The 27,426-nt window shown below is 33.8% G+C and overlaps 1 protein-coding gene across 1 annotated transcript in view; it reads left to right on the forward strand.

Annotated features, from left to right (window-relative positions):
* SPRED1 (sprouty related EVH1 domain containing 1) overlaps nucleotides 1–27,426 on the forward strand; it is a 100,441-nt gene that overhangs the window by 57,524 nt on the left and 15,491 nt on the right. The window contains exons 3-4 of the mRNA XM_045527967.1: nucleotides 12,565–12,733; nucleotides 15,143–15,189. Coding sequence (XP_045383923.1) covers nucleotides 12,565–12,733; nucleotides 15,143–15,189 — 216 coding nt within the window. The remainder of the gene's footprint in view (nucleotides 1–12,564; nucleotides 12,734–15,142; nucleotides 15,190–27,426) is intronic.

Raw genomic sequence — 27,426 nt, forward strand, 5'->3', positions numbered from 1 at the left:
TTATTTAATCAACCACAGTTTGAGTCCTTTCTGTGTACTGAACTTTCTGTATTAGTCTACTTGGGCTGCCATAACAAAATATAATAAACTGTATGGCTTAAACAACAGAAATTTATTTTTTCACAGTTCTGGATGCTAGGAAGTCCAACATCAAGGTGTTGGCTGAGTTTCTGTTTCTGGTGAGGATGCTCTTCCTGGCTTGCAGAGTGTCACCTTCTCAAGATGTCCTCGCATAGCCTAGACAGGGAGAGCTCTGTTGTCTCTTTCTCTTAGAAGGGCACTAGCCCTGTCAGTTTAGGGTCCTGCTTTTTTGACCTCATTTAAGGCTTTATAACCTCCTCACAGGCCCTGTGTCCAAATATAGTCACAATGGGTGTTAGGACTTAAACATATGAATTTGGTAGGGTGGGGGACACAGTCCAGTTCATAGCACCTCCTATTTAGTTTCACTGTTCTGTCGGTTGATTCTGAGGTGAGTAGTATTTTGTGATTTGTATGTACACTTTTTAAATTATTGTAACTTTATGTAGAGTTTAGTTCATCTGCTAGTACTAGTTCTCCTCATTAGTCTTCTTTAACTTTTTCGGAGTGGGGTATATTTTTGCTTATTCTTTCAGAACTCTAGACAGTTTTTATCTTTTTTCCCACATAGGTACATTCACTTGAGTTTTTTCTTAGGCACATAAAAATTTAGGGCACTATTGTAAATGATACCTTTTTTAGAAAAATCATTTCTGGTATCTTTTGAAGCTCTTCTTACAACTTTTCTTTTTTTCTGGTGCCAGCTAGAACTTCCAGAATAATGTTAGACAATATTGGTGATTGAAGATCTCTTTATCTTCTTTGTGAATTTAATGGAATTTCTGATGTTGCACAGAGAAGTATGATCGTGGCTGTTGCTTTGAAATATCCTTTATCGTGATAAGGAAGTGTTCTTATGTTCCCCACCCCCTCACCAAAATTTGTTACTAATTTTTATGAAATCTGGTTTTGCAAGTGTTCCACAGACTTTTTTAATGGAAATTTTTATTGAGATAATTGTGGATGATTAATTGCTATTGTAAAAAATAATATAGAAATCCTCTGGATACCCTCTACCCAGTTTTTCCAGTGGCAACATTTTACAAAACTATATTGTAATATCACAACCAGGATACAAGCCACCATATTCAGATTTCTTCAGTTTTACTTGTAGTTGTTTTTGTGTGTATTTAGTTGTATGTAGGTCTATCACATGTACCTACACCACAGAGAAAATACAAAACAGTTCAGTGACAATAGAATCTCTTCTTCCTTTTGCTTTTTTATAACCACATCCACTTCCCTCTTAGTCTGGCAACCATCAATCTGTTCTCTCAATTGTTTCTATAATTCTGTCATTTTAAAAATGTTATGAAAATGGAATCATAAGTATGTAATCTTTTTTCATTTAGCATGTTTCCCTTAGGATTCATCCAGGTGGTTGACTGTCTCAGGAGTTTGTTCCTTTTTCTTGTTGAGTGGTATTCTATTATACATATGTACAGAGTTTGTTTAGCCGTTGACTCATTGAGGACATCTAACCTGTTTCTAAGCTATTATTAATACAAATAGGGCTGCTGTGAACATTCATGTATAAGTTTTCCTGTGACTGTAAGTTTTATTTCTCTGGAGTAAATGACCAACTGTGCAATTGCTAAGTTGTATGGTGTTGCATGTTTAGTTTTGTAAGAGACTGCCAAACTTTTTCCTGTAGTGGCTGTATCATGTTACATTGCCACCAGCAGTGTGTGAGCAGTTCATTTCCTGTGCATCCTCACCAGCATTTCATATAGTCACTATTTTTTATTTTAGTCATTCTGATAGGTGTGTAGTGATAATAACTCACTGTGGTTTTAATTTGCATTTCCCTAATGGCTGATGATGGTGAATATCTTTTCATTTTATTATTTATACCTTCTTTTATAAAATGTTGGTTCTTTTGCCCATTTTTCTCATTAAATTGTTTGCTTTTTTACTCTTGAGTTTTGAGAAATTTTTACATATTCTAGATACTAGTCCTTTTTTGGAATATGTAGTTTGAAAATATTTTCTCCCAATCTGTGGCTTGTCTGTTCATCCTCTTAACATGGTCTTCCACAGAGCAAAGGTTTCAACTTTAATAAGGTTCAGTTTATCAGTTTTCCCTTTCAGGGATCATGCTTTTGGTGTCAAGTCCAAGAACTCTGCCTAGCTGTAGGTCCTGAAGATGTATTTTATGTTTTTTCCCTAAAGGTATTATAGTTTTATATGTAAGCGTAGGGTCCATTTTAAATTAATTTTTGTGTAAGGTGTAATACTTAGATCAAGGGGGTGGGCTGGGTTTTTTTTAGCCTATAAATGTCCAGTTTTTCCAATACCATTGTTGAAAAGATTGTCCTTCCTCCTTTGAATTACTTTTGTACTCCTGTTAAAAAATAGGTTGAGCATATTTGTGTAGGTTCTCTGTTATGTTCCATTGCTCTATTTGTCTATCCCTTTGCCACACACTATTACTGTAGCTATAGCGTAAGCCATAATAATGAATGGGTAGAGAGATTTCTCCCATTGTACTTTACTTTCTCAAGATTGTGTTAGTTATTCTAGGGTCTGTGCCTCTCCATATAAATTTGAGAATAATCTTGTCTATCTACAAAAAACCTTTCTGGGATTTTGGGATTTTGTTAACTTAAATTGTATTCAACTTAAGGAGAATTACATCTTTAATAAGATAAGTCTTCTAATCCATGAACATTCTATGTCTCTGTGAACATGCTGTGTCTCTATTTAGGTCTTTGCATTTTTTCATTAGTATTTTGTTATTTTTTAGCACGTAGATCCTGTGTGTTTTGTTAATTGTATACCTAAGAGTTGCCTTTTCTTTTCAGCAATTATAAATGCTATTGTGTTTTTAATTCTGGTTACTGCATACACATTGTGTATGTATGCATTTTCATGTGTTGATCTTGTATCCTGTTACTTGGCTGAACTGTAAGGTTTTTTTTTTGGAAAATTGCCTGAGATTTTTTAATGTTAGACAATCATGTCATCTACAAACAGGAAGAGTTTTATTTCTTCCTTTTCAATATGTATGCCTTGTCTTTTTCTTTCCTTATTGCTGTGGTTAGAACTTCCAGTTCTATGTTGAATATAGCGGTAATAGTGGACATCCTTTCCCTGTTCCAGATCTTAATGGAAACAATTCACTCTTTTACCCTTTAGTATATGATGTTAGGCTGGAGTGGTTTTCATAGACATTCTGAACAAATTGAGACAATTCCCTTCTATTTCTAACTTGCTGATAATTTTTATCATGACTGGGTGTTGGAGTTTTGGAAATATTTTTTCCCATGTCAGTTGATATGATCACAACTTTAGCCTGTTAATATGATAGATTACATTGATTGATTTTTGAATGTTGAATCAGCCTTGTATATCTAAACTAAATCACAGTTGGTCATGGTGTATAATTTTTTATATACTGCTGGATTTGATTTGTTGATATTTTGTTGAAGAATTTTGTATTTAAGTTCATGAGAGATAGTGGTTTATAGTTTTTTTTCCTTTTTGTACTGTCTTTGTGTAATATTGGTGTCAAGGTTATACTGGGCTCATTAAAGTAAGTTGGGAAGTGTTCCTTCCTATTCTGTTTTCTGTAAGAGAGTATGTAAAGTTGGTGTTAGTTCTTCTTTAAATGGTAGAATTTTCCAGTGAAACTATCTTAGTGTGGAGATCTTTTCAGAAGATATAAAATTACAAAATCAGTTTCTTTAATTGTTACAGACTATGCAGGTTATCTGTTTCATCTTGGTTCAGTTTTGGTAACTTGTGATTTTTGGTCCATTTTTTCTAAGTTTTCTAATTTATGAGCATAAAGTTGTTCTTAGTAATTCAGTTATTCTTTTAAAAGCTACAGAATCTTTAACAATATTCTGTTTCATTACTGTAATTGGTGATTTGTGTCATTGCTCATCGAATTTGTCAGTCCATTTTTGTTTCATTGATTTTTCCTTTATTTCCTGTTTTCATTTTCACTGACTTCTGTTTGTTATTTTCTTTCTGCTTGCTTTGGTTTTATTTTGTCCCTCTTTTTCTTGTTCCTTGAGATAGGAGCTTCAGTTATTGATTTGATTTTATCGATTTTATTGCTATTTTATTGATTTGATGGAGATTGATTTTTGTCCTTTCTAATGTCCACAGACTTTTGAAAAAGCTTCAGTTCACTGTAGTATAAAGTTTTGGCTTTGCAAAGTTTAATCTTATTTATCTTTTGTGTGTACTTCAACTCTCAAAGGCTGAAGATCTCCAACTGTCAGATCTGAATACCACCATTAAAAAGTTTGACCTGGGGAGGGGTGAATAAATAAAAAGTTTGACCTATGGGACACATGCACAAAAATTTGCATGAAATGCCTGAAAAATACATTCTTCAAAATATGTGGAACATTTAAGTAAATTATTCATTTACCCACAGCATAAAATATATCTTGACAAATACAAGTTATGACATACACTGTATTCTCTAAACATAATACAGTAAAATAAAAAATTAACAGTTTAAAATATCTATTCTTTTTAAAGAAATTATACTTATTGCTAAATGACTAATGAATCAAAGAAATCAGCATGAGAATTAGAAAACCCTTAGAATCAAAAGATAATGAAATAGCACACACAAATATTTGTGTAGTGCAACTAAGCCAGAATTTAAAAAGGCAATTTGTAGTCTAAAGAAGCTTAGAGTGGAAATAAAGATCTGAAAACAAAATGAACTCAATGTCTAACTTAAAAAATTAAAATTGAGTGTGTAATAAATCCAAAGTATTAAGAAATACACGAGTATGAATTAATAAAAAAAGAAATTATCCAGAAGAGAACTCCTTCTTTCCCCCTATTTGTTTATTAGAATGTAGATAACATAGGTTCCTAGCTCACAGCAACCTCAAACTCCTGGGCTCAAGCTATCCTTCTGCCTCAGCCGCCTGAGTAGCTAGGACCACAGGTGCTGCGCCATCATGCCTGGCTAATTTTTTCTGTTTTTAGTAGAAACTGGGTCTCAGTCTTGTTCAGGGGTCAGGCTGATCTCAAACTCCTGAGCTCAAACTCTCCTCCTGCCTCAGCCTGTCAGAGTGCTAGGATTACAGACGTGACCCACACCACCCAGCCTCAACCAGCCACATTCTTAATGGATCAGCTAAGGGTTATAAATGTCAATTACTTGAGCAACATATTTTTTGTAGTTATTCTTGTTGATTCAGTCTTATTTAATAATTCACTTTATAATAGCTGTTTATACTCTTGATATCCTTTCTATTTATTAATTTGATATAAACTATCTTTTGGGTAGAAATGAGGGTAGGCCACTGATCTACTTTTAAGTTTATCTTTACTCTGTAATTTATAAATGTCATTCAGGATTATCATGGCCTGATGAAATTCACATATTTCCAGAACTGTTTAATCCCAGCAAGAAGTTTATTGAGCTATTAATTAGAATTAGGGGTGTGTATTTCAAGTTTAAAAACTGTAGACTGAATATTGTTAAGATTGTTATTAATGTCTTCTGGAAGTTGCCTTTAGAATAGCCTTAACAGGACTCAGTTATTTATTTCCTTTTGTTCCACATCCTCTCTTACAAAGATAAGTCATGTATTCTGGGAGAATACAATAACCACTTCAGGCCTATGAGATAGAGAACCTTTTAGTTTACTACATTGGTAATTAATAGGTATAACTCCCTGTTGTCCAGAAATAATTTATCCCTTTACCTTATCTTTCCTACAGAGTAAATATTCATTTGATAATATTGGATTGGTTGTTTATAATCTCTTGTCAAAGATGTGATTGCTATTTTCTACAATTTATTTGCTAATTATGCCAATCACAATTATGGTAAGATTTGAACTTTGTTTCCTATATGTCTGTTAATACCAACATTACTGTTACCTTAAGATACAGAATTAATGTAGTGAAGATTGCAGTGGGTTAAAGTCAAAACACATTCTTCTGACATAGTGGTGGAGGAGCAATGCCGCAGAATTAAATGCAGCAGAATTCAATAGTTTTTAAATATCCTTCTAGCCGTTGAAATTATTTTTGCTTTTCAGGAATGTAGATTTAGTATTGATCACATGATGGTAAAAGTCTTTTGAGGCTTTCTTCCTACATTTTTTGGGAGGATACAACTTTCAATCCCATTGATTATTTTTTAATTTGACAATTGATATCTCTGTTGCTTAATGAAGGTATATTATACATTGTCCTTAATGTGATGAATGTACATTTTTTAATGCTGCTTAAAGTCAAAAGCAAAACAACTTTCTAGTATATTACATGGCTTAAACGGATAAGAAATTGTTACACTTTGGACATGGAGACTGTGAGAATTATGTCAATGTTGAGGGATGCAGTGATCTTTTTTTTTTCCAGAATATTACAAGAGTGCAAATGTTTTGATTACATAAATTGCCTTTGTACTGTTTGAGTCATAGTTATAAGTGTGCCCATCCACCAGATAGTGTGCGTTGTACCCATTAGGTGTGAATTTACCCATCTCGTCTTCATGTTCCCATCCCCCGCTTGATTTCTGATAAATGTTATTTCCATATGTGCATGTAAGTGTTGATCGATCAGTCCCAATTTACTGATGAGTACATACAGTGTTTGTTTTTCCATTCTTATGACACTTCACTTAGAAGAATGGTCTCTAGTTCTGTCAAGGTTAATACAAGAGGTATTAGTTTACCTTTTTATGGCTGTGTAGTACTCTATGGTATACATATTAATCCACTCATGTATTGATAGGCACTTGGGTTGTTTCCGCATCTTTGCAATTGTGAATTGTGCTGCTATAAACATTCGAGTGCAAGTGTCTTTTTTATAGAATGTCTTTTTTTCCTTTGGGTAAATACTCAGTAGTGGGATTGCTGGATTAAATGGTAATTCCATTCTTAGTTCTTTAAGGTATCTCCATACTACTTTCCATAGATGCTGTACTAGTTTGCAGTCCCACCAACAGTGTATGAGTGTTCCTATCTCTGCATCCACACCAACATTTGTTGTTTTGGGACTTTTTGATAAAAGCCATTCTCACTGGAGTTAAGTGATATCTCATTGCAGTTTTGATTTGCATTTCCCCAATGATTAGAGATGTTACGTATTTTTTCATATATTTTTTGGCCATTAGTCTGTCTTCTTTTGAAAAGTTTTTGTTCGTGTCTTTTGCCCACTTTTTTGATTTTTTTTCTTGCTGATTTGCTTGAGTTTTTTATAGATTCTAGTTATCAGCCCTTTATCAGATATATAGCATGCAAATATTTTCTCCCATTCGGTAGATTGTCTATTCACTCTAATAAATGTTTCCTGGGCTGTGCAGAAGCTTTTTAATTTGATCAGATACCATTTATTTATTTTTGTTTGCTGTGATTGCTTTGGGGACCTTCTTCAAAAATTCTTTGCCAAGGCGGATGCCCATAAGAGTTTTTGCAACCTTTTCTTCTAGAATTCTTGTGGTTTCATGCCATAGGTTTAAGTCTGTTATCCATCGTGAGTTGATTTTTCTGAGTTGTGGGAGATACAGATCCTGTTTTAGTCTTCTACATGTGGCTATCCAATTTTCCCAGCACCATTTATTAAATAGGGATTCTTTTCCCCAGTGTATGTTTTTGTCTGCTTTTTCAAAGATCACATGGCAATGTGAGGATGGTTTTATATCTGGGTTCTCTGTTCTGATCCATTGGCCTATGTCTTTGTTCTTGTGCCAGTACCAGGCTGTTTTAGTTACTATAGCCTTGTAGTATAGCTTGAAGTCTGGTAAATTGATGCCTCCCAATTTGTTCTTTTTGCTTAAGGTTGCTTTGGCTATACAGGGTCTTCTCTGGTTCCATACGAAGCATAGAATTATTTTTCCTAGATCTGCAAAAAATGATGTTGGCATTAAGGGTATCCAGATGGGGGCAGAAAAGATCAAACTATCGCTCTTTGCTGACGTTATAATCTTATATCTAGAAAACCCCAACTATTCTGCCAAGAGACTACTGGAATTGATGAATAAACTCAGCAAAGTCTCAGGTTACAAAATCAGTGTACACAAATCAGTAGCATTCATATATGCCAAAAATAGGCTGAGAACCAAATCAAAGACTCAGTACCTTTCACAACAGCAACAAAGAAAATAAAATACCTAGGAATATATTTAACTAAGGAGGTGAAAGACCTCTACTGGGAGAACTTTGAAATAGTGAGGAAGGAAATAAAAAGAGAAAGTAAACAGATGGAAAAACATACCACGCTTATGGATCTGCAGAATCAACATTATTAAAATGTCTATACTACCCAAAGTGTTCCATAGATTCAGTGCAATCCCTATTAAAATACTGATGCAGAGTCTTCTAGGAGGCATATCCTAAAAATTATCTACAAAGATGTTGGGTGATTGTGTCAATAGATTACCTGCCTTTCTTCTGTTCCACTACCTATTCCTAAATCCGTCATAGATACTGCCATAGAAGCCTTTTCTTAAATGTTTTATGTTACATTATATTAAATATATTAATATCAACAGCAAAATATTTTTTTCCTTTTTTGTTTTTCTTTTTTTTTTGACAGCCTTGCTCTGTCACCCTGACTAGAGTGCAGTGGCATCATTGTAGCTCACTGAAGCCTCAAACTCCCAGGCTCGAGCTATCCTCCTGCATCAGCCTCCCAAGTAGCTGGGACTACAGGTGCATGCCACCATGTCCAGCTAATTTTTCTATTTTTTGTAGAGATGGGGTCTCGCTCTTGCTCAGGCTGGTCTTGAACTCCTGACCTCAAGTCATCCTCCCACATTGGCCTCCCAGAGTGCTAGTTCCCTGCACCTGGCTTTCTTTCTGATATTTTATAGATAAAAGTAAACAATAAAAAATTTTATATGAGGCTTAAACACAATATTTTCATGACTTTTAGTTCATAGGTTATTTGTATGAGTCAGTAAGCTAGTTCATTATCCTTCTGATTTCCTTAGTGCATTTTAAAGCTCATTTTTCAAACTCATTTTTCAATGAGTTTTGGGAGGCTCTATAAATATATAACATTTGAAAACAAGAGGTGGAGATTAGTGTAGATTATGTTGAAATTTTATTTATCTGAGAATAAACAGTTGAATAATATTATTTGAAAATTGAAGAGGGGATTATTCAGTAATATTTTGACGTATTAAAAATGAAGTTAGTGATTTTTTTATATAGTAAAAACTACAGGATCAAACTCAGTTTTTTATGACCTCTGCTTTTTAAACAATGCCAGTTTAGCATTGTTTTATAAAACATAGCTTTCCCCACTGTTTATGAATATACTAAAAATGTTACAGTAGCCCATTACACCAATATTTACTTCTCCTTGAATTCCAGAATTTAATCATGAATTATTATGGCGGTGGTTGTTAAAAAATGATTGTTGTGTATAATATGCCTTAGCAAAGTGCTGACTCATAAAAGCCGTGAATATATATGTTCATTCTTTTCTAATACATGGAGAGTCATCAAATTATAGAAAGCAAAACTCTTGAGACAATTTTATTACATTGCCTATAAACAGGTAAGACTGAATCTTAATCACTTTCTTGATTATTTATTCCTGAATTAATAAGACTTACTATCAAGAATCATTGTATTCAGTGGTACGCTGACAAATTTTTAACAATCAGCTTTCAAGAAGGGACAAAAGGCAATGATTTATAGCATTTGTGTACTCCTACCTTGACTGCTTTCATTCAATATGACATCATTACATAAGGCATTGGGAAGAAATGAGCAACAGTACACCACTACATAGTGTTTCCATCATACAGATATGCTAGACATAAACTCCCTCAAGAACACAGATAATTGTAAAGTATAGTAAAATAATTAGGAAGTAATGATTTTTAAGAATTTATTACTTTATTTCAAATGTAATTTATTTCATTGTAAAGTTATATGATTTCACTTTTAATAATGACTTGCAAAATTTCTGAAAATTTAATGTCTGGCTCATAAGAGCCAGTATAAACAGGCTCTAGCAAACCAGTGCCTGTGATGAACCTGATTCATTCCTAAAGTATAAATGAGATTCCACTCCACGATCTATGGGATTGCATAAAGTCTGAAAATTTATACACATATGCATTTTTCTGAGGAGAAGTATCTGTTGAGTACCTAGTGTATGTCTGCTACTGTAGTTTAAGGACTGGGACTGGGCATGCAGTGATGGCCAAATGGAGCATGCTCTTTACCCTCGCCCTGCTTATAGACAAATGGGGGAGATAGGCATTAATCAAAGAATCACTCAGATTTCAAAATTACAGATATATTTAATAATGTATATCAGAGTCCTTATCCAGTCTAAAGATCAGGAAAGGCCTTCTTTAGGAAGTTATATATAAGTTAAGATCTTAAAGATAAGTAGGAGCTATTAATAAGGTAAAGATGAAGAAAGGGATTCCACAGAGAGGGAATAGTACTGCAAGGGCACTGAAGGGTATGAAAGAAGATAGATCAGTGCAATTTGAGCATAGAGAGTCAAGAGGAGAATGGGAAGTGAGAGTGCAACTCAAATAGGCAGAGACCAGCTCATGCACTGCCTAGTAGATCTTAAAAGCATTCAGAAGACCTTCAAGACATTGAAACAAGAGAGTGGTCTGATAAGGTTTATATTTTTTATAAAGATTACTACTCCACCTAAAGAGTAGTAAAATTATCTGAGCAGATTAGGAGCAGATGCATGGAAAAGACAAGCAAGTGATAATGGTGATTGGAATAGAGGGGAAGTTGTGAAAAGATATTCAATCTTTTACTATTTACTGAGCATTTATTATGTGTCACATGCTGTTCAGGGTACAGGAATTAGGCAGAAAACAAGTCCAAGTCCCTACTTTCCGAGCATTTACATTCTAGCAGTAGGGATAAACAGTAAACAAAAATGATTTGAGATTATTATCAGTGCAGTGCTATGAAGGAATAAAGTAGAATAATGGGATCTGGTTTTTATTTGGATTATTTTTAATTGTTTTTCTCCTGCTTTCTTATGGGTATTCTTAAGATAATTAAGGTGTATAATTTTAGTTTTTGATTAATTAGATTAATTATAAGAATCACTAATAGACCCACTTTTGTTTTATATAGTAATAATTACATCTAACATTTATTAAAAGTATATGATGAATGTCATGAAAGACAGGCTGAGGAGCTGTTCCAGATGGACTGAAGAGACATTATAACTAAATATAATGTGTGATCCTGGAGTGGATCCTGCACTGGAAATTTTTTAGAATGTTATAGAAGATGTTATTAGCACAGTGGAGAAAAGTAGAATATGGACTGTAGATTAGATAAGTGCTGTGTTAGTTTTAAATTTCCTGAATTAGATTACATAAGAGAATACCATTGCTTTTAGGAAGTATATACGTATTAAAGAGCAGTGAAACATAGTATATGTAACCTCCTTTGAAATGGTTCAGGGTAAAATAAATGTTTGTACATGGAAATATGCAGAGAGAATGTTAAAAATTAATGTGGCAAATACAGGTAAAGGGCACACAGGAATTTTCTACATTCTTGTTACTTTTGTATAAATTTGAAATAATTTCAAAATAAAAATGAAAAAAAAGCAAAGGTATATAGTCCCACATATTAAATGAAACTTTTTACATAAATGCATATTCAGTAATTCCATATAAACTATGAGATATTTAATATTGCTATTCCTATTTTAGAGATGAGGAAACTAAAGCTTTCAAAGGTCAAGTAACTCACTTACATGCATATTCTGAGAAAGTGGGAAAGTGAGTATTTGATCTACTGCTATGACCATTAAATCCTCAAACAAAATATTAATAGATTTTTTAAGAAACATAGGAAAGTGACTTTAAAAAGTTAAATTTCTATTACTATCACTCACTTGCCTCTTTCCCAGAAGTAATTCCTGGTATATTCTTCTGGAAATTTTGAATAGAGGTGTGTGTGTGTATGTGTGTGTGTGTGTGTGTGTGTGTGTGTGTGTGTATTCTTTAAAATGGGAGTAAATAAATATGCTATTTACAACATGCATGATTTTTTTTTTTTTTTAAGAGACAAGGTCTTGCTCTATTGCCCTGGCTGGAGTGCAGTGACTTGACCATAGCTCACTGCAGCCTTGAACTCCTGGGCTCTTGTGATCCTTTTGCCACAGCCTCTAGTAGCTAGGGCTGCAGATACCCACCACCATGTCCACCTAATTTTTTGTAGCTATGTGGTCTTGCAGTGTTGTCCAGGCTGGCTTTGAACTCCTGACCTCATGTGATCCTCCCATTTCAGCCTCCCAAAGTGCTGGGATTACAGGCGTGAACCACTGTGCCCAGCCTGCATGACCTTTTTTAACTCATCTTAATCTCTTTCTTGAATGACATTGTGAAGTAAATTACGTAGCAAGACCTTTTTATCAATTTATTTAAAATATTTATTAAATTAATTATTAAAAATAATAGCTTTTCTTATCTCAGTTTGTATCTAAGAGCTACATTAGATGCATTTGATATATGTGTATTAATTTTTGGCATTTGGCTTTTGGCAGGTGGTTTTGGAATGTATGCTTAAAAAAGACCTCATTTATAATAAGGTCACTCCAACATTTCATCACTGGAAGATTGATGACAAGAAGTTTGGCCTTACCTTTCAAAGTCCTGCTGATGCTAGGGCTTTTGATAGAGGCATTCGAAGAGCTTTAGAGGATATTTCTCAAGGTAGGTATTCTTGACTGTTTTCTTAATTTGTTTATTAGTTATATAGAGTAGAGGTTATCTTTTTTAAAGTTGACCCAAAGTAGTTCCTGAACTTTAAGCAAATCAGCTTTTGTGATATGTGAAAACACTTTGAAAGCTCACACAATAAATGAAGATAAAAAATAGTCTCCTAAAACTGATTTATATTTGTCACATCACAGCCTGTACCAATTGTATGTATTCGCGAGCCCATCAACAGCAGCCTTCAGATAATTCAAATGTTCTAAAATAAAAGCTTAAAGAAGAAGGGGGGACAGTAAGGTAGAGCTGTCAAAATCACAGTTATGTATACTTGTATGTGTTTTCCAATACCAGTCACACCCTTTTTTGGTAATTAGATAAAGAGAGAACTTATAACATTCAAATATATGTGGACTCTAGCTATTTTATGACAAAATCCTTTACTTGATTGATTTCTTTATTGAGGGTCGACAGAGAACACAACCCTATATATTCTATTCCTTTGTATATCTTGCCAGTCTATTAGGGTGATTAACTCTAAAGCATATAGGTTTTGAGTGGATGAAGAATGTTTTTTCATGTAAGACTGGCTTGTGTTTATTTAAACAAAAATCACATTAAAACCCATTTCTGCTCAAAAAGGAAGAAATAACTAAGACTTGATTTTTTTCTTCTTAAATTAGGAAAATTATCTCTATTAATAACTTTCTATATAAAGTAACTGAATTAAAATGTGTTAGACCACATTGTAATTTGTGTATTTTGAAGATGCCATTTTAATTGGAAAAGTTGAAGAAATGAACTAATTATGAGACCAACCAAAGGCAAGAACATGGAAATGTTTAGTACAAATCTGTTTTGATAGTGCATGAAACTGTAGTTAAGTAATTTGTTTAGCTACATTAGAAGATAAGAGTTTGGTAACCAAGCAGTTTTTGATTTCTGATCCAGAAAAAATTACCATGAAATGATAGTAATCATTTTATCTCTATTGTAAGAACCCATAAATTGTCCCTAGATCAGAGTTCTCAACCTTGGCTGCACATTAGAATCACCTGGGAAGCTTTTGAAGCATAGAGTGACTGGTCCCCACTTTAGACCTATTGAATCTATATGGGGGATAGAGCTGAGGCATCCCTTATTTTTCAAAAGCTCCAAATGAGAAAGTTCACATGTGGTGAGGAATTGTTGCTCTAGTAAAATGATTATAATTTGAGTTTGAAAAAAATGATAAGAAATTTAAATATTAAAAAAATGCATGATGTCCTGTGTATCACCCCACAGAAATTCTGACAGTTTTTGGCTTGGGCCTATACTCTGGAATCAGTATACTTTTTTAACAGTTTCCAGTTGATTCTCATCTTTAGCCAAGTTTGAAGAACCAGTGGTCTAAAGAAAAAATCATTATCCATGACTGCTGGAATTTATATGATTTATTTTAAAGTTTTGAATTACTTTTAAGCCCATGCTCTTGTCCCATGAGAGTATACTTTCTTCTTTCCCTAGGATCAAATAGATTGGGTTTAATGTTTTAGGAAGTGATTTGTAAGGAGGAGCTTACAGACTCTAGGCCAGGTAGAGTAGGCTGCAGTACTCAGCCTGTCTTGTTATTTTTGAACATTTTTTTTTAACATATTGTTGGTTAGCATTATTATCAGCTGCTGTGTGGACTTTCAGCAGTCTCATTAATTTTCTTTTACTTAGCCTTCCATGACAAGAAGAATAAGTTATGCTACTCTTTCCAAAGGGCATATTTTTTTTATCTCATGCCTACTCCGTGCTGGCTATGTCTTCTGGAGAATAGCATAAACTCAGAATACTTTGCCTAGAACAAATCCTTTCTTACTAATTTATTGGAAGTAAAGGTACTTTTGAGCCCTATGAAAACCTATACAGAGACATTGATGCACAAAAATCAACACCAACAATTGGCCATTAGCTATCAGTAGTAGAATAAGACTCATTTGTTTTCTTTCTTAACTAAAGCAGCTAAAATCCTGATTTTTGGGTACTAAATACTGTTTCCTGGATCAGAGCATTTAGAAAAATTGCATAAATCACGTTACTGTCACCTAAATAACCCAAGGAGTGTGTGATCATATAATCTGCCTAGCAGTTTGAGTATTTGGGAGAAATCTAGGGTAGGGCTTGCTGGGGATAGCATACTTTCAGAGAAATATCTGTTGTAAGTAACTGGAAATTTACCTGCAGAACGGCGAAATAATCCCTTTGTTCTCTGTTATTCTAACAAAGGGGCAAGTACAGGTGGCCAATATCTGACTGGTTGCCAGGCAGTCCAGAATGATCTCTGATAAATCTTACATAGTGTTGTAATGACATAATCAGTTATTAATACTGAAATCTAAGACCAGAATTTTGTGCTTAATTAACTATTACCTGTTTCCTTAGGATGTCCCGAATCAAAAAATGAAGCGGAGGGAGTAGATGACTTACAAGTAAGTAGTTTGACTTGAAAGGAGTTTTTAAACATAAAAGTTGTGAAGGAAATCACTAGCCTTAATAAATAAACTCATAAATTATAGTACTAAGATAATTTTGAAGACACTATGTTTGTCAGGGTTCTCCAGAGAAAAGTACAAATAGGTTGAGCAGCATCCCTAATCTGAAAATTTGAAATCAGAAATGCTCCAAAGTTTGAAACTTTTTGAGCACTGACATGACACCATAGTAGAAAATTCTAGACCTAACGTCATGTGACGTGTTGTCACAGTCAAAACTCTGAAAATTTTATTTCACAAAATTATTAAAAATAGTGCTTGAAATTACCTTCAGTCTATGTATATAAAGTGAATATGAAACAATGAAATCCATGTTTAAACTTGGATACCCTTCTTAAGATATGTCGTTATAGAAATATTCAAAAATCTGACATTTGAAACAGTCTGGTTCCTAGTATTTTGGATAAGGGATACTCAACCTGTATATAGAAAGAGAAGTTCTTGTTTGTTTGTTTATTTGTGTTTTAAAGGAATTGGCTCACAAGATTGTGGGATTGGGAGGGCAGGCAGGTATGCTAGAAATTGGCACAAGTTAATGTTGCAGTCTTGCACCAGAGGGCAATCTCCAGCCAAAAATCTATTCTCTTCAGAGGACCTCAGTCTGTTCTCTTATGGCCTTAAACTGATTGGATAAGGCTACCCACATTATGGAAGATGATCTCCTTCACTCAGTGTCTATTAATTTAAATATTAGTCACATCTAAAAATTACCTTCACAGCAACATCTAGACTAGTGTTTGACCAAACAACTGGGCACAATAGCTTAGCCAAATTAACACATAAAATTAACCATCCCAGATACCTCATTTCCCAGGAAAAAATAGATAAGATTCTTGTATAAAAAATTCACAGAAAAGGATTGCAAATTGCTAGTAAGCTTATGGACACTGTTATGTTTTAACTCATTGGTAATCAGCAGGTAGGATAAATTAAAGTAAATTAACATTTTTACTTACCAGATGACCAAACGTTTAAAAAAATAATTATTACCCCATCCTGTGTCTGTAAGACTGACAGATTGATGTCCTGCTGAAGAAATTGTAGATTGGTACATTTTTTTCTAGAAAGCGATTTGGCAGTCTGTATTAAAAAGCCTTAAAAGTAGAAACATTCATGGCTGTTGATCTAATGATTCAATTTCTAGTAATGTATACAAAGGAAATAGAGATGCACAAAAATTTGTACACACAGATTTTGTTATATAGATACATATTTTAAAATATTATTTGATAATGAATGAGAAACTATCTAAATAGCTAACAATAGGATAGTGGGAATGATTGAATAATTTAAGGTATATCTGTCATGCAACCACTAAAAATTATATTGTTTATGAATTTGCAATGTATCGAGCAACAGAAGCAAAAAAATTATGTGATGTTATCTTCATTACTCAGCTAAAATGATAAATGTTTTGTTGGTTACCTTTGGTTTGCGGGAATCTGAGCTATATTGCTTTCTTTTTAATATTTCTCTGTATTTTAAGTTTGCTGAATATGTGTACATGTGTTAACATTCCAATATTCATATTATTTTAAAAATAGTTGTTGCTTAAAGACATAGCAAAATATGTACATAGTTGTTTAATACTTTTAAAATGAGAAAATAGAAATATAGTTATTTTAGAAAATTTGAGATATATAGCAAAATTTAAGGATAAAACATAAATTTGTTACCATCCATGATAACTTTCATACATGTTTTAAAATATGGTCTTTCGTATTTTTTCTGTAAATGCATAAACATGATAAGATGGTGTCATTATACCATAGTCTGCTTTTTTTCACTTAAATACATAGTAATATTTTCTGTGTCCTTAAATACCTTTCAAGTTTACAATTTTTCACTTGTGTGGTTTTTTTTTAACAGATATAATCTAATTACCCATCCTCTATTGTATATTTGAGAGTTCTTAGATGTGTATATGTTTATTCTCTCTTTTTTTTTTTTTAATTTTTTTTTTTTTTTGAGACAGAGTTTCACTCTGTTGCCTGGGCTAGAGTGAGTGCCATGGCATTAGCCTAGCTCACAGCAACCTCAAACTCCTGGGCTTAAGGGATCCTACTGCCTCAGCCTCCCGAGTAACTGGGACTACAGGCATGCGCCACCATCCCCAGCTAATTTTTTCTATATATATTTTTAGTTGTCCAGATAATTTCTTTCTATTTTTAGTAGAGACAGGGTCTCACTCTTGCTCAGGCTGGTCTCGAACTCCTGACCTTGAGCTATCCACCCGCCTCGGCCTCCCAGAGTGCTAGGATTACAGGCATGAGCCACCGCGCCCTGCCTGTGTTTATTCTCTTGACGGTTAATTATTATTTTAAAAATACAGTGAGTTGCAATTAATTAGATACAATAAATGTGCAATACAATCCAAAAATAAGTATATTTTTTAGTTAAGTATTTTCCAAAGTTCCATCAATCAAAATATGGGACTAGTGGAAAGATTTTTGTAATACATCCTTTGTGGTGAAAGTAATTTGTTTAAAATTCAATTTTTACAAAAGTTTTCACATATTAATACTATGTCCCCTAATGATTATTCATTTTTATACTCTTCTGATTTGGTTTCACATAATTTCTACAGATAACATTGTATTTTTAAAAAGTGCTATAGGACATAATTGTTTGCAAGACCTTGTGCATATAATGGTCAGTGGGTTTTGTAAAAACCATTGTCTGTTTTCATAATCATGTTCACTAGTAGTGCCATATATGTCAGGGCTTTGGTATGTAAAAGTAAAACAGTGGATAAAGTAAAAACAGTGGGAAGATATGAATAAAGAATAATGGCTTCACAGAGGCAGGTAAAATAGTAAAAAGTTAGAAAGAGGAAGAAGAAGGCTAGTGAAGAAGATTACTGTATCACAAAAGCAGCAAGAGAACTATTCTGTTGTTATCTCCTTGGGATCCTTTCTTCATAGTAAGGTATCTCCAGTGCCCTCAGTCCAACAGTTTATGCACGCACAGCCACACACACAACCCCCTCGCAGGATTTGTTTATATCTTAGCTTTGTTAGACACTAAAGTACTTGTTTAGTTTTTATTTTCATAATAAAATAGAAAATATGCAATGTCATTGGAGACCCTAATTATAGGCTTCTCTTTAAATGTAATTTCAATAGGAGCAATTTTTATGTTAAGTTTTAATTCTTGTTTTTTTCATGCTGTTATGTTTTTAAAATAGATTCACAAATTTTTAAATATTTTTTTTTTTTAGTGGAATGTAATCCTCCTCCAACCCCCACTGCCTTGATTATACAATACTTAGTGAGTTGTTATCTTAACAAAGAGAATGTGGTAGAAATGACAGAGTGTGACCCCAAGGGCAAGTCTGAAAATACATTGCAGCTTCTGTCTGACTCTCATGGATCACTAGTTCTGAGGGATGTGTACTTGTCGTATTATGAAGACATGCAAGGAACCCTATGTAGATGTCCATGTGGTGAGGAACTAAAGCCTTCAGACAATTGCCATATTAATCATCCACCTTGGAAACAGGTCATTCTGCTCCAAACAAACCCTTCAGATGACTGTAGCCATAGCTGATATTTTGACTACAACCTTATCAGGGATGCTAAGCCAAAACCACTTAGTTAAGTAGTTCTTAAGTTCCTGAAGAAACTGTGAAATAAATGTTTGCCATTAATTTTGGGAATATTTATTACTAATATGATTTTGGTATCCATAAATGAGGTGCTACCATAATAAATACTTTAAAATGTGAGAGTGACTTTGGACTTGGACAGTAAATGGAAATTGGAAGGTCTTTGAGGAGAGTTTTAGTGAAGTCCTGAAGAGACTGTTACTAGAAGCTTAAAGGCTTTTGGGCAAACTGCCAGTAAGGGCTTAAATGAAAATTAAGAAAACCATATTGAAAAATGGAAGAAAGGGAATCCTTGTTGGGTAGTGGCAGAAAGTTTAGCGACAGTGTTACCTGCAGGAATGTGGGAAGCAGAAAATGTACCTAATGAACTGTGTGATTCAGCTGAGGAGATTTTCAAGTAAAACATTAAAGCTGTTGCCTGATTTCTTCTTACTGATTGTGGTAAACAGAAGAGGAGAGAAATAAGCTAAGGAAGGGCTCTTAAACAAAAAGAAAATTCTCAGTTTCTCAGTATGTCCAACTGCTAAAACTAAGAAGTGGCTTCCAGGCAAAGGTCAGATCCAGGGCCCTCTCAGAAAAGCTGCGGCTGAGAATAAAGCCAAAGGTGTGACTGTAAATTCCTTCCTTAAGACCCTAGAAGGATCTAAGGGGTGGTGCCTCAGAGAACCTTTCAATCGAAGTAATTGAGCTTTTAAGAAGCTTGTAAGGGCATATCCCTTACCAGAAGTTTAAAATTAAGAAGAGTGTCTCTCAGAGAGATTTGTGAGTGTGCTTTATATCTAATGGAGTGAACGCCAGTAAGATTCACAAAAGACCTACAAAGTTTTCCAAAGAATTGTGTTGGCAGAAATGCCACCAACTTGGACTGAAGAGAGGCCCTTTGGATCTCCAGAATGTCACTGGCAAGAAGCAGGGTGAAAACACTATACAGATGGCAAGTGTGGCCTACCTTTTATGAAAATGGAAAGATGACTCAGAAATTAGAACGAAGATCTCAAATAGCAGAGCAAAGAGCCATGAAAAATTATTCCCAGGTCCTAAGTTATACTCCAGGAACTTCTAATGTTCTCACCTTGATTTCAGACTTGCTCTCATTTTCTCCACTTTTGAACAGGAAGGTCATATAGCATTTATCCTCTGCCTGTCCTATCATTGTCTTTTAGGTATGTGTTGGGCAGATAATTTGTCTCTTTATTTAATAGATTTTCATATTGAGAGGAACTATATGCAAGGACCTGCACTTGAGTAATTGCACCCAAGAAGTTTCATCTGTATGTGGACCTTTGGATTACAACATCTTAGATATGAAATTATTACGTAAAGGGATGAGACTTTGGGGGAATCTTGGAAGGGAGTGAGTGTATTTTGCATAATGAGAAAAAATGTAAATAATTTGTGTCCAAAGAGGAGTGAACTGTAGTGGTTTTAATAAAATATGTAAACAAATTCATTTATACTCCTCACTTCACTGGAGTCTAATTAATTGTCCTCTCCTCGAGTGTGGGGCTGTATTAATGACTCACTTCTAGCAAATAGAATGAGATGAAAATAATAAAATGTGACTTCTGAGAGTAGGTCATAAGACAATTTGTGGCTTCCATCTTGCTCTCTCTCTTGGTTCACTCTGAGAGAAGCCAGCTGCTATGTGCAAGGACATTTGAGCAAATCTATGAAGAAATTCATGTGAGGAACTGAGGCCTTCTGCCAACAACCAGCAAGGACTTGGGGCCTTCTAAAACAGCCATGTGAAGTGAACTATCCTGGAAACAAGTCCTCCAGCACTAAACAAGCCTTCAGATAACTATAGTCATGGCTAACATCTTGCCTGCAACTTCACAAGGGACTATGAACTAGAATCACCCAGCTAAGTTGCCCCCAAATTTCTGATTCACAGAAACCATGAAAAAATAAATGTTTATTACTTGTAGCTGCTAAGTTCTGTGATAATTTTTTTATGCAGCAATAGATAACTAATGTACAAGCACAAAGGTAGGTTTAACTTTTTCTTAAGATGATTAGAATAATAGCTAAATTTTTCAGAGTCAATGTCTGGAGTGACAACCACAAAGGAAAACTCTTAAATTTACCTTAGTACCATTTATTTCATGATGTGCCAAAATTTTAAAAGGTCATTCTCGTTTTGGAATAGATGGGAAGTTATAAAGTATTCTAATTTATTTAGCCACTTCACCAATAATAAAATACATCATATTAAGTTTCATAATTCACCTTACGGGTTTGGCATAAGTAAACATTTTGAGGTTTTGAATGCAATCCAACTGTGATTTAAGGTAGTGGTTACTATCAGGTTTACATTTTTAGTGATCATTTGCAAAGACACCTAATATAGTTTAAAAGAATAACCGATTATCTAAGTTTTTTTTTAACCCAGAAGAAGTAATAATTATGTTATATTTAGATCATAAATGTCTTGAAGGCACTAAATGTCATTGGAAATCTTCTCTGTTTTGAATACCTATTAATTCATTCAACAAATATTTGAGTACCTATTCTATACCAATAACTGTGTTAGACATTTGGTTATTTGTTAGTGGGAAGCTTTCTATTTTCAGCAATTCATTGTCTTCATCAGTCAACAGAAAGAAGTTTACCTGTATATTTCATATCTGTCTTTGAAGGGTTTCATCATTTGAATTTAAAATCCTATCTTGGTCATCTTTTATCCTTGATGTATTAATAGCTCTGATCACATACTCGGTATTCAAGAAAGGTTTTTGAGGAAAAATCTTAAAAATTAGGATTTTTTTGTAAAAAAAAAATACCTAACCAATATTAAGGTATGAATGTCCTTTTCATTTGTTTTTGTTTTTGTTCTGACAATTTTATTGAGGCAGTTAAGGTTTTGTGGGGTTTTTTTTAATGCTAACTTATGCTTATTTTAAAATCATTTTTAGTGTTGACAGCCAGAGTTGTCAGTTATAACATATACAGCTCTTATTCAGATATGCTGAATTAATAACAAAACCTACAAAACTCACCTCACAACAGGTGTGGGGTTAAAGGAGGAAAAGATCTTAGATATCATGCTTTTGGACAGAAGAAATATGAGGAGGCCTGACTGATCTGAAGTGAAAAGTTGTCATGTTTTCTCCCTTGGCCATTGACTAATTTTATCTTTTTGAGGAGTAGATAATGTCACTTCTGAGCTAAAATGATTAAGAGACTGTGATTTACATTTATTATCTAAAGTAGTTTTGCTTAGGCAGGAGGACTATAAATTGTTCATGTACTGATTTTCGAAGGTGGTAATATTTTAATAGGACTCTATATCTGAAAACTAAGTTAATGGATTGGCTTTATTTAGCTAGTAAAAAGTATTTTATAGTACTATACCCTATCACAGTTCTCTCTAGCACTATCCTACAGTTGGTTCCAAAAGCCCTGAAGTAAATGAATGAATCAATGTGTGTCTGTGTATGTATTTTTAGAGACAGGTTCTCTCTCTGTCACCCAGACTGGAAGCCCTGATATATTTTAGATTGAGTTTTATTTATTGTCCAATAAGGGAGCAAAAAACCCCTGTATAGCTTTTTGAATAAATGTTTTGTTTATTATTTAATTTTTTTCTTCACGTTCAGCCTAATACATCTTCATGTATTTAGATATTTAGAAAATTATAAAGGAAAAAATCAGAAATCATTCATCTTTATGCAAAGATAACTGCTACCAGTATTTTGGGTGCTTCTGCCTAGGTTTTTCTTTCTCTTTGTATATTGTATACAAATGCATACTTCCTTTTAAAAGCACCATTGCGATCATATATTAAAATGCAGTCGCTGTAAAATCTCTTCACTATTTTGATTATATTTTTGAGGGGATTTTTGTTTGTAGTGGTGGTGGTGATGATGTTCCTAGTTGGAATTTAAATAGTTAGTATAAATCATAAAATTTGAACCTGCCCAATCTACCTTCAGAGTCTTTGATCTTAGCCATTATATTGTGTAGCTGTACTAGAATTTATTTAACCATTTACATGTGATTGAACATTTACTTAATTTCCCACAGCTTTTTATATAAATTTTTGTTTGCATCTTTGAGTGTGACCTTAAGATAAAAATCCTAGAAATAGATTTACCATTTAAAGGGTTATTTGAAGATTTATATGGTTAGCAGAACTATGTAACTACTACTTACTAACTCAAAAATAGATCTACAGACAGTAAGCAATCTCTGAAAACCTAATATCACATTAAGCCAAACTATTAATAACTCTTTGTTAGAAAGGCAGTTTAGTTCTTGAGTAAGCCAAGACAGAGGACTTGTTTTCCTTTTCTACTGTTGCCAAGCATCGTGTTTGGTACATTTTTCATATTCCTTCTATATAGTTTTATCACAGATTACTGTGTTCAGACTTCTTAAAGAAAATACTGTAAGCTATTGAGGTTTTCAGACAAAGCTCATAGACAAATACAAAATTAAAAACTCAAGGCTTAGTTTATTTTTATCCTTAAACTAACCAAAAGTAACTAAAGAAATCTAATGAACAAAATAGGAGACAATTGTGGCCAAATCTAAAATGAATTGCTATCTAAAGCACTATACCAAAATGTTAATGATTTTGTTGGGCTTAAGGAATTAGGAGTAATTTTTTTCTCCTTTTCTCTGCTTTCTAAGTTGGCATAATTTACGCATATAATTTTAAATACCAAAAGAATAGATGCTTTGGTAGCATTTTTAATATATGTAATTTTTAAATTAATAAACTTTATTTTTTAGAGTAGTTTTATGTTTATAGCAAAATTGAGTGGAAAGTACAGAGGGTTCTCATATACCCCATCACTACACATGCACAACTTCCCCTACTATCATCATTTCCCAACAGAGTGGTACATTTGTTACAATCAATGAACTTACATAGACACATCATTATCACCCAAAGTCTATAGTTTACCTTAGGGTTAATTCTTTGTGGTATCCATTAAATGAGTTTGACGAATGTATAATGACATGTATTCACCATTGTAGTGTCAGTACAGTTTCATTGCCTTAAAAATCCTCTGAGCTCAGCCTATTCATCTCTCCCTCCTCCCAACCTCTGGTGTAATCATTAATCTTTTTACTGTCTCCATAGTTTTGCCTTTTCCAGAATGTCATATAGTTGGGAACATAATATGTAGCTTTTTCAGATTGGCTTCTTTTATTTAGTAACATGCATTTCAGTTTCCTCCATGTTAATTCAGTCCTTTTTAGAACTGAATAATATCCTATTGTCTGGATATATCACAATTTATTTGTCCACTCACCTACTCAAGGACATCTTGGTTGCTTCCAAGTTTTGGCAAGTATAAATAAAGTTTCTATAAATATTTTGTGTGGGCATAAGTTTTCAACTTCTTTGGGTAATAACAAGAAATACTATTGCTGGATTGTATGGTAAGGGTATGTTTAGATTTGTAAGAAACCACTAAAACTGTCTTCAGAAGTGGCTGTACCATTTTGCATTTCCACCAACAAAGAATGAGAATTCCTTTTGTTGTATATCCTAGTCAGCATTTGGAGCTGTCATTGTTCTGGAGTTTTACCATTCTAATACTTGTGTAGTGGTAGTCCATTGTTTTCATTTGTAATTCTCTAAGTTCATATGATAGTGAACATCTTTTCATAATCTTCTTTGCCATCTGTGTATCTTCTTTGGTGAGGTGTCTGTTAAAGTCTTGGCCTATGTTTTAATTGGGTTGTTCAATTTCTTTTTTTTTTTTTTTTTTTTTGTTTTTTTTTTTTTTGGAGACAGAGTCTCACTTTGTTGCCCGGGCTAGAGTGAGTGCCGTGGCATCAGCCTAGCTCACAGCAACCTCAGACTCCCGGGCTTAAGCGATCCTACTGCCTCAGCCTCCCGAGTAGCTGGGACTACAGGCATGAGCCACCATGCCCGGCTAATTTTTTTTTTTTGTATATATATTTTTAGTTGGCCAGATAATTTATTTCTATTTTTGGTAGAGACGGGGTCTCACTCTTGCTCAGGCTGGTCTCGAACTCCTGACCTCGAGCGATCCACCCGCCTCGGCCTCCCAGAGCTAGGATTACAGGCGTGAGCCACCGCGCCCGGCCTCAATTTCTTATTGTTGAGTTTTAAGAGTTCTTTGTATATTTTGGAAAGTGGTTGTTTATTAGATATGTCTTTTGCAAATATTTTCTCCCAGTCAGTGGCTTATCTTCTCATTCTCTTGACATTGTCTTTTAATATATATAATGCTAAAATATAAGGGTTCTTTACCAAAGGAAATTTTTAACTACTTCTATCATTTAATAAACCAACAGTACAATTATTAAAAGCTTCTCTTAGTTGGATATAACTTAGCCACACATTTTTCAAACCTGTAATTTGTGATAAACAACTATAAGAATGAAGTTCTGGAGCAGTATGTCAATATCCCTTTTTTCCACACTTGATTTATTTGTTGGTAATTATACATTTTAAGAGGATGACAGAACAAAATTAAATCTTCTCTGTCTCAGAATTAATAGTAGGAGAAGGCAAAGGGAGGGAGAAGCAAAGTCTGTTTTTATTTTCTCTAGAGCTGTCATCTGGTCTTATGTGCTGATTGAGAGCTACAGCTGGAATTATTTTATTGCTTTGCCCCGTATCCTTTTGCCTCCATGGGCAAAATTGCTATAGTACTCTCTGAAAAAGAAAAAGCTAAGCAATCTCTTAGCAATCATAGGATAATAATTATTATACCAGCAGCTGAGAGTAAAACAGACTTCCATTGTGCATTAATTATTGGCATGGGTTACTTTGTAGATAAATACAGATGAGCCTATGCCAGCAAACAATACTGAAAGCATTGAATATGGGTGTATATAACTGCCAGAGATGTTTTTTTAAATCTAGAGATCATGCTAATGTATGTACAGTCTTTGTGCATTTCCTATATTAAACTTCTCTTGTGGAAGATTTTTGACATTTCCCACCTCCTAACTTTAAGTTATGTCCATGTTTCCAGAGTAATTGTTACGTTTCAAGGATTATAATCCAGTAAAAATTATAGAAATTTGACTTAGCCTTAACACTTTTTGCTCAATTGTATCAAAATTGAGAAAGTGTTTTGGTTACTCTTACAGGTCGAGCACCCCTAATTAGAAATGCTCCAAAATCCGAAACGTTTTGAGCACCAATATGTCACTCAAGGGAAATGCTCAGATTCTGAATTTTTGGATTAGGGATGTTGAACCTAAGTATAAATAAATATCCCAAAATCTGAACACATTGAAACACTGTGGTCCTAAGCATTTTGTGTAAGGTATACTCAACCTGTAATTTTAATTGTAGAAATGGTGCAGATAATTTTTTGGGAAAATAACAAAATATTTTTCTTATTAGATTGGCAAAGATTGGTAAATGATAAGGCCCAGTGTGAGCAGAGATGTAAGGAAATGGTCCCTGTGTCATAAATTACTAAGGGGTTTTTAGTTGATAAGTAAGTTTGCCAGAGGGTAGCTTTTTTAATATAATTGAGTATATATATATATGCTTTATTCAACAACTCCATTTATGGGAATTAATCCTAGGGAAGTAATATTACAAGTGCACCAAGATGTATGTATAAGGAGATTCATTACAATGTATATAACAAAAATTTGGAAATAATCAAAATATGCCCATAGTTAGAGTATTGGCTAAGTAATATGTAAGCAAACACTAGGCTTTTTTGCAGCCATTTCAGGGGTAAATCCTTATATAATGATGTAGGAGAAGGTCCATGGAATGTTATGAAATGAAAAAAACGCTGTATGGATAGATTTTGTAATATAAATGGAATCAAATTATATATAATATGTAAACATATGCATGCATTAGGAAGTTGGAAATGATACTTGTCAAATAGTAATAGGGGCTATTCCATTGGAGTGGGATTTTGGAATAATTTTTATTTTCTGTGTAATTTGAACTTTGAACAGTTATTAAAAGGTAATTTTTCTGTGAAGATTTGTTGTTTAAGGAGCTCTCTTTCTACATAGTTTTCTGTTATACCACATTTACTCCTTAGGTGTATATTAATGTTATCTGATTTGTGGATATTTGCATATCAGACTATGTATAGGGTTCTTAGTGTGTGCCAGGCATAGTTAGTTCTGAGCTCTAGACATACAACATTGGCAGAGTCCCTCCTTATAGGCTGTCTTAGTTTGCTGTGGCTGCTATAACAAAATGCCATAGACTGGGTAGCTTATAAACAGCAAATTTATTTCTCACAGTCAACAATCAAGCACCAGCAGATTCAGTGTCTGATGAGAGCCCATTTTCAAGTTCATAAATAGCACCTTCTGGCTGTGTCCCCACATGGCAGAAAGGACAAGACGTATCTCAGGGGCCACTTTTATAAGGGGACTAATCACATTTATGAAGGTTCCACATTCATAATCTGCTCACAGCCCCACTGCCTAATACCATCATTGGTGATTAAGTTTCCACATAAGCATTTTGAGGGGACACAAACATTCAGACCATAAGACTGGTTCATGGGAAAAATAAAAATAAAAGAATGCTTAGACTATAGGGAGATAGATAGATGTATTTTTAAGGAAATTCAAAGGAGGGAGTAATT

The sequence above is a fragment of the Lemur catta genome, chromosome 1, assembly GCF_020740605.2.
Source record: "Lemur catta isolate mLemCat1 chromosome 1, mLemCat1.pri, whole genome shotgun sequence".
NCBI classification, from domain to species: domain Eukaryota; kingdom Metazoa; phylum Chordata; class Mammalia; order Primates; family Lemuridae; genus Lemur; species Lemur catta.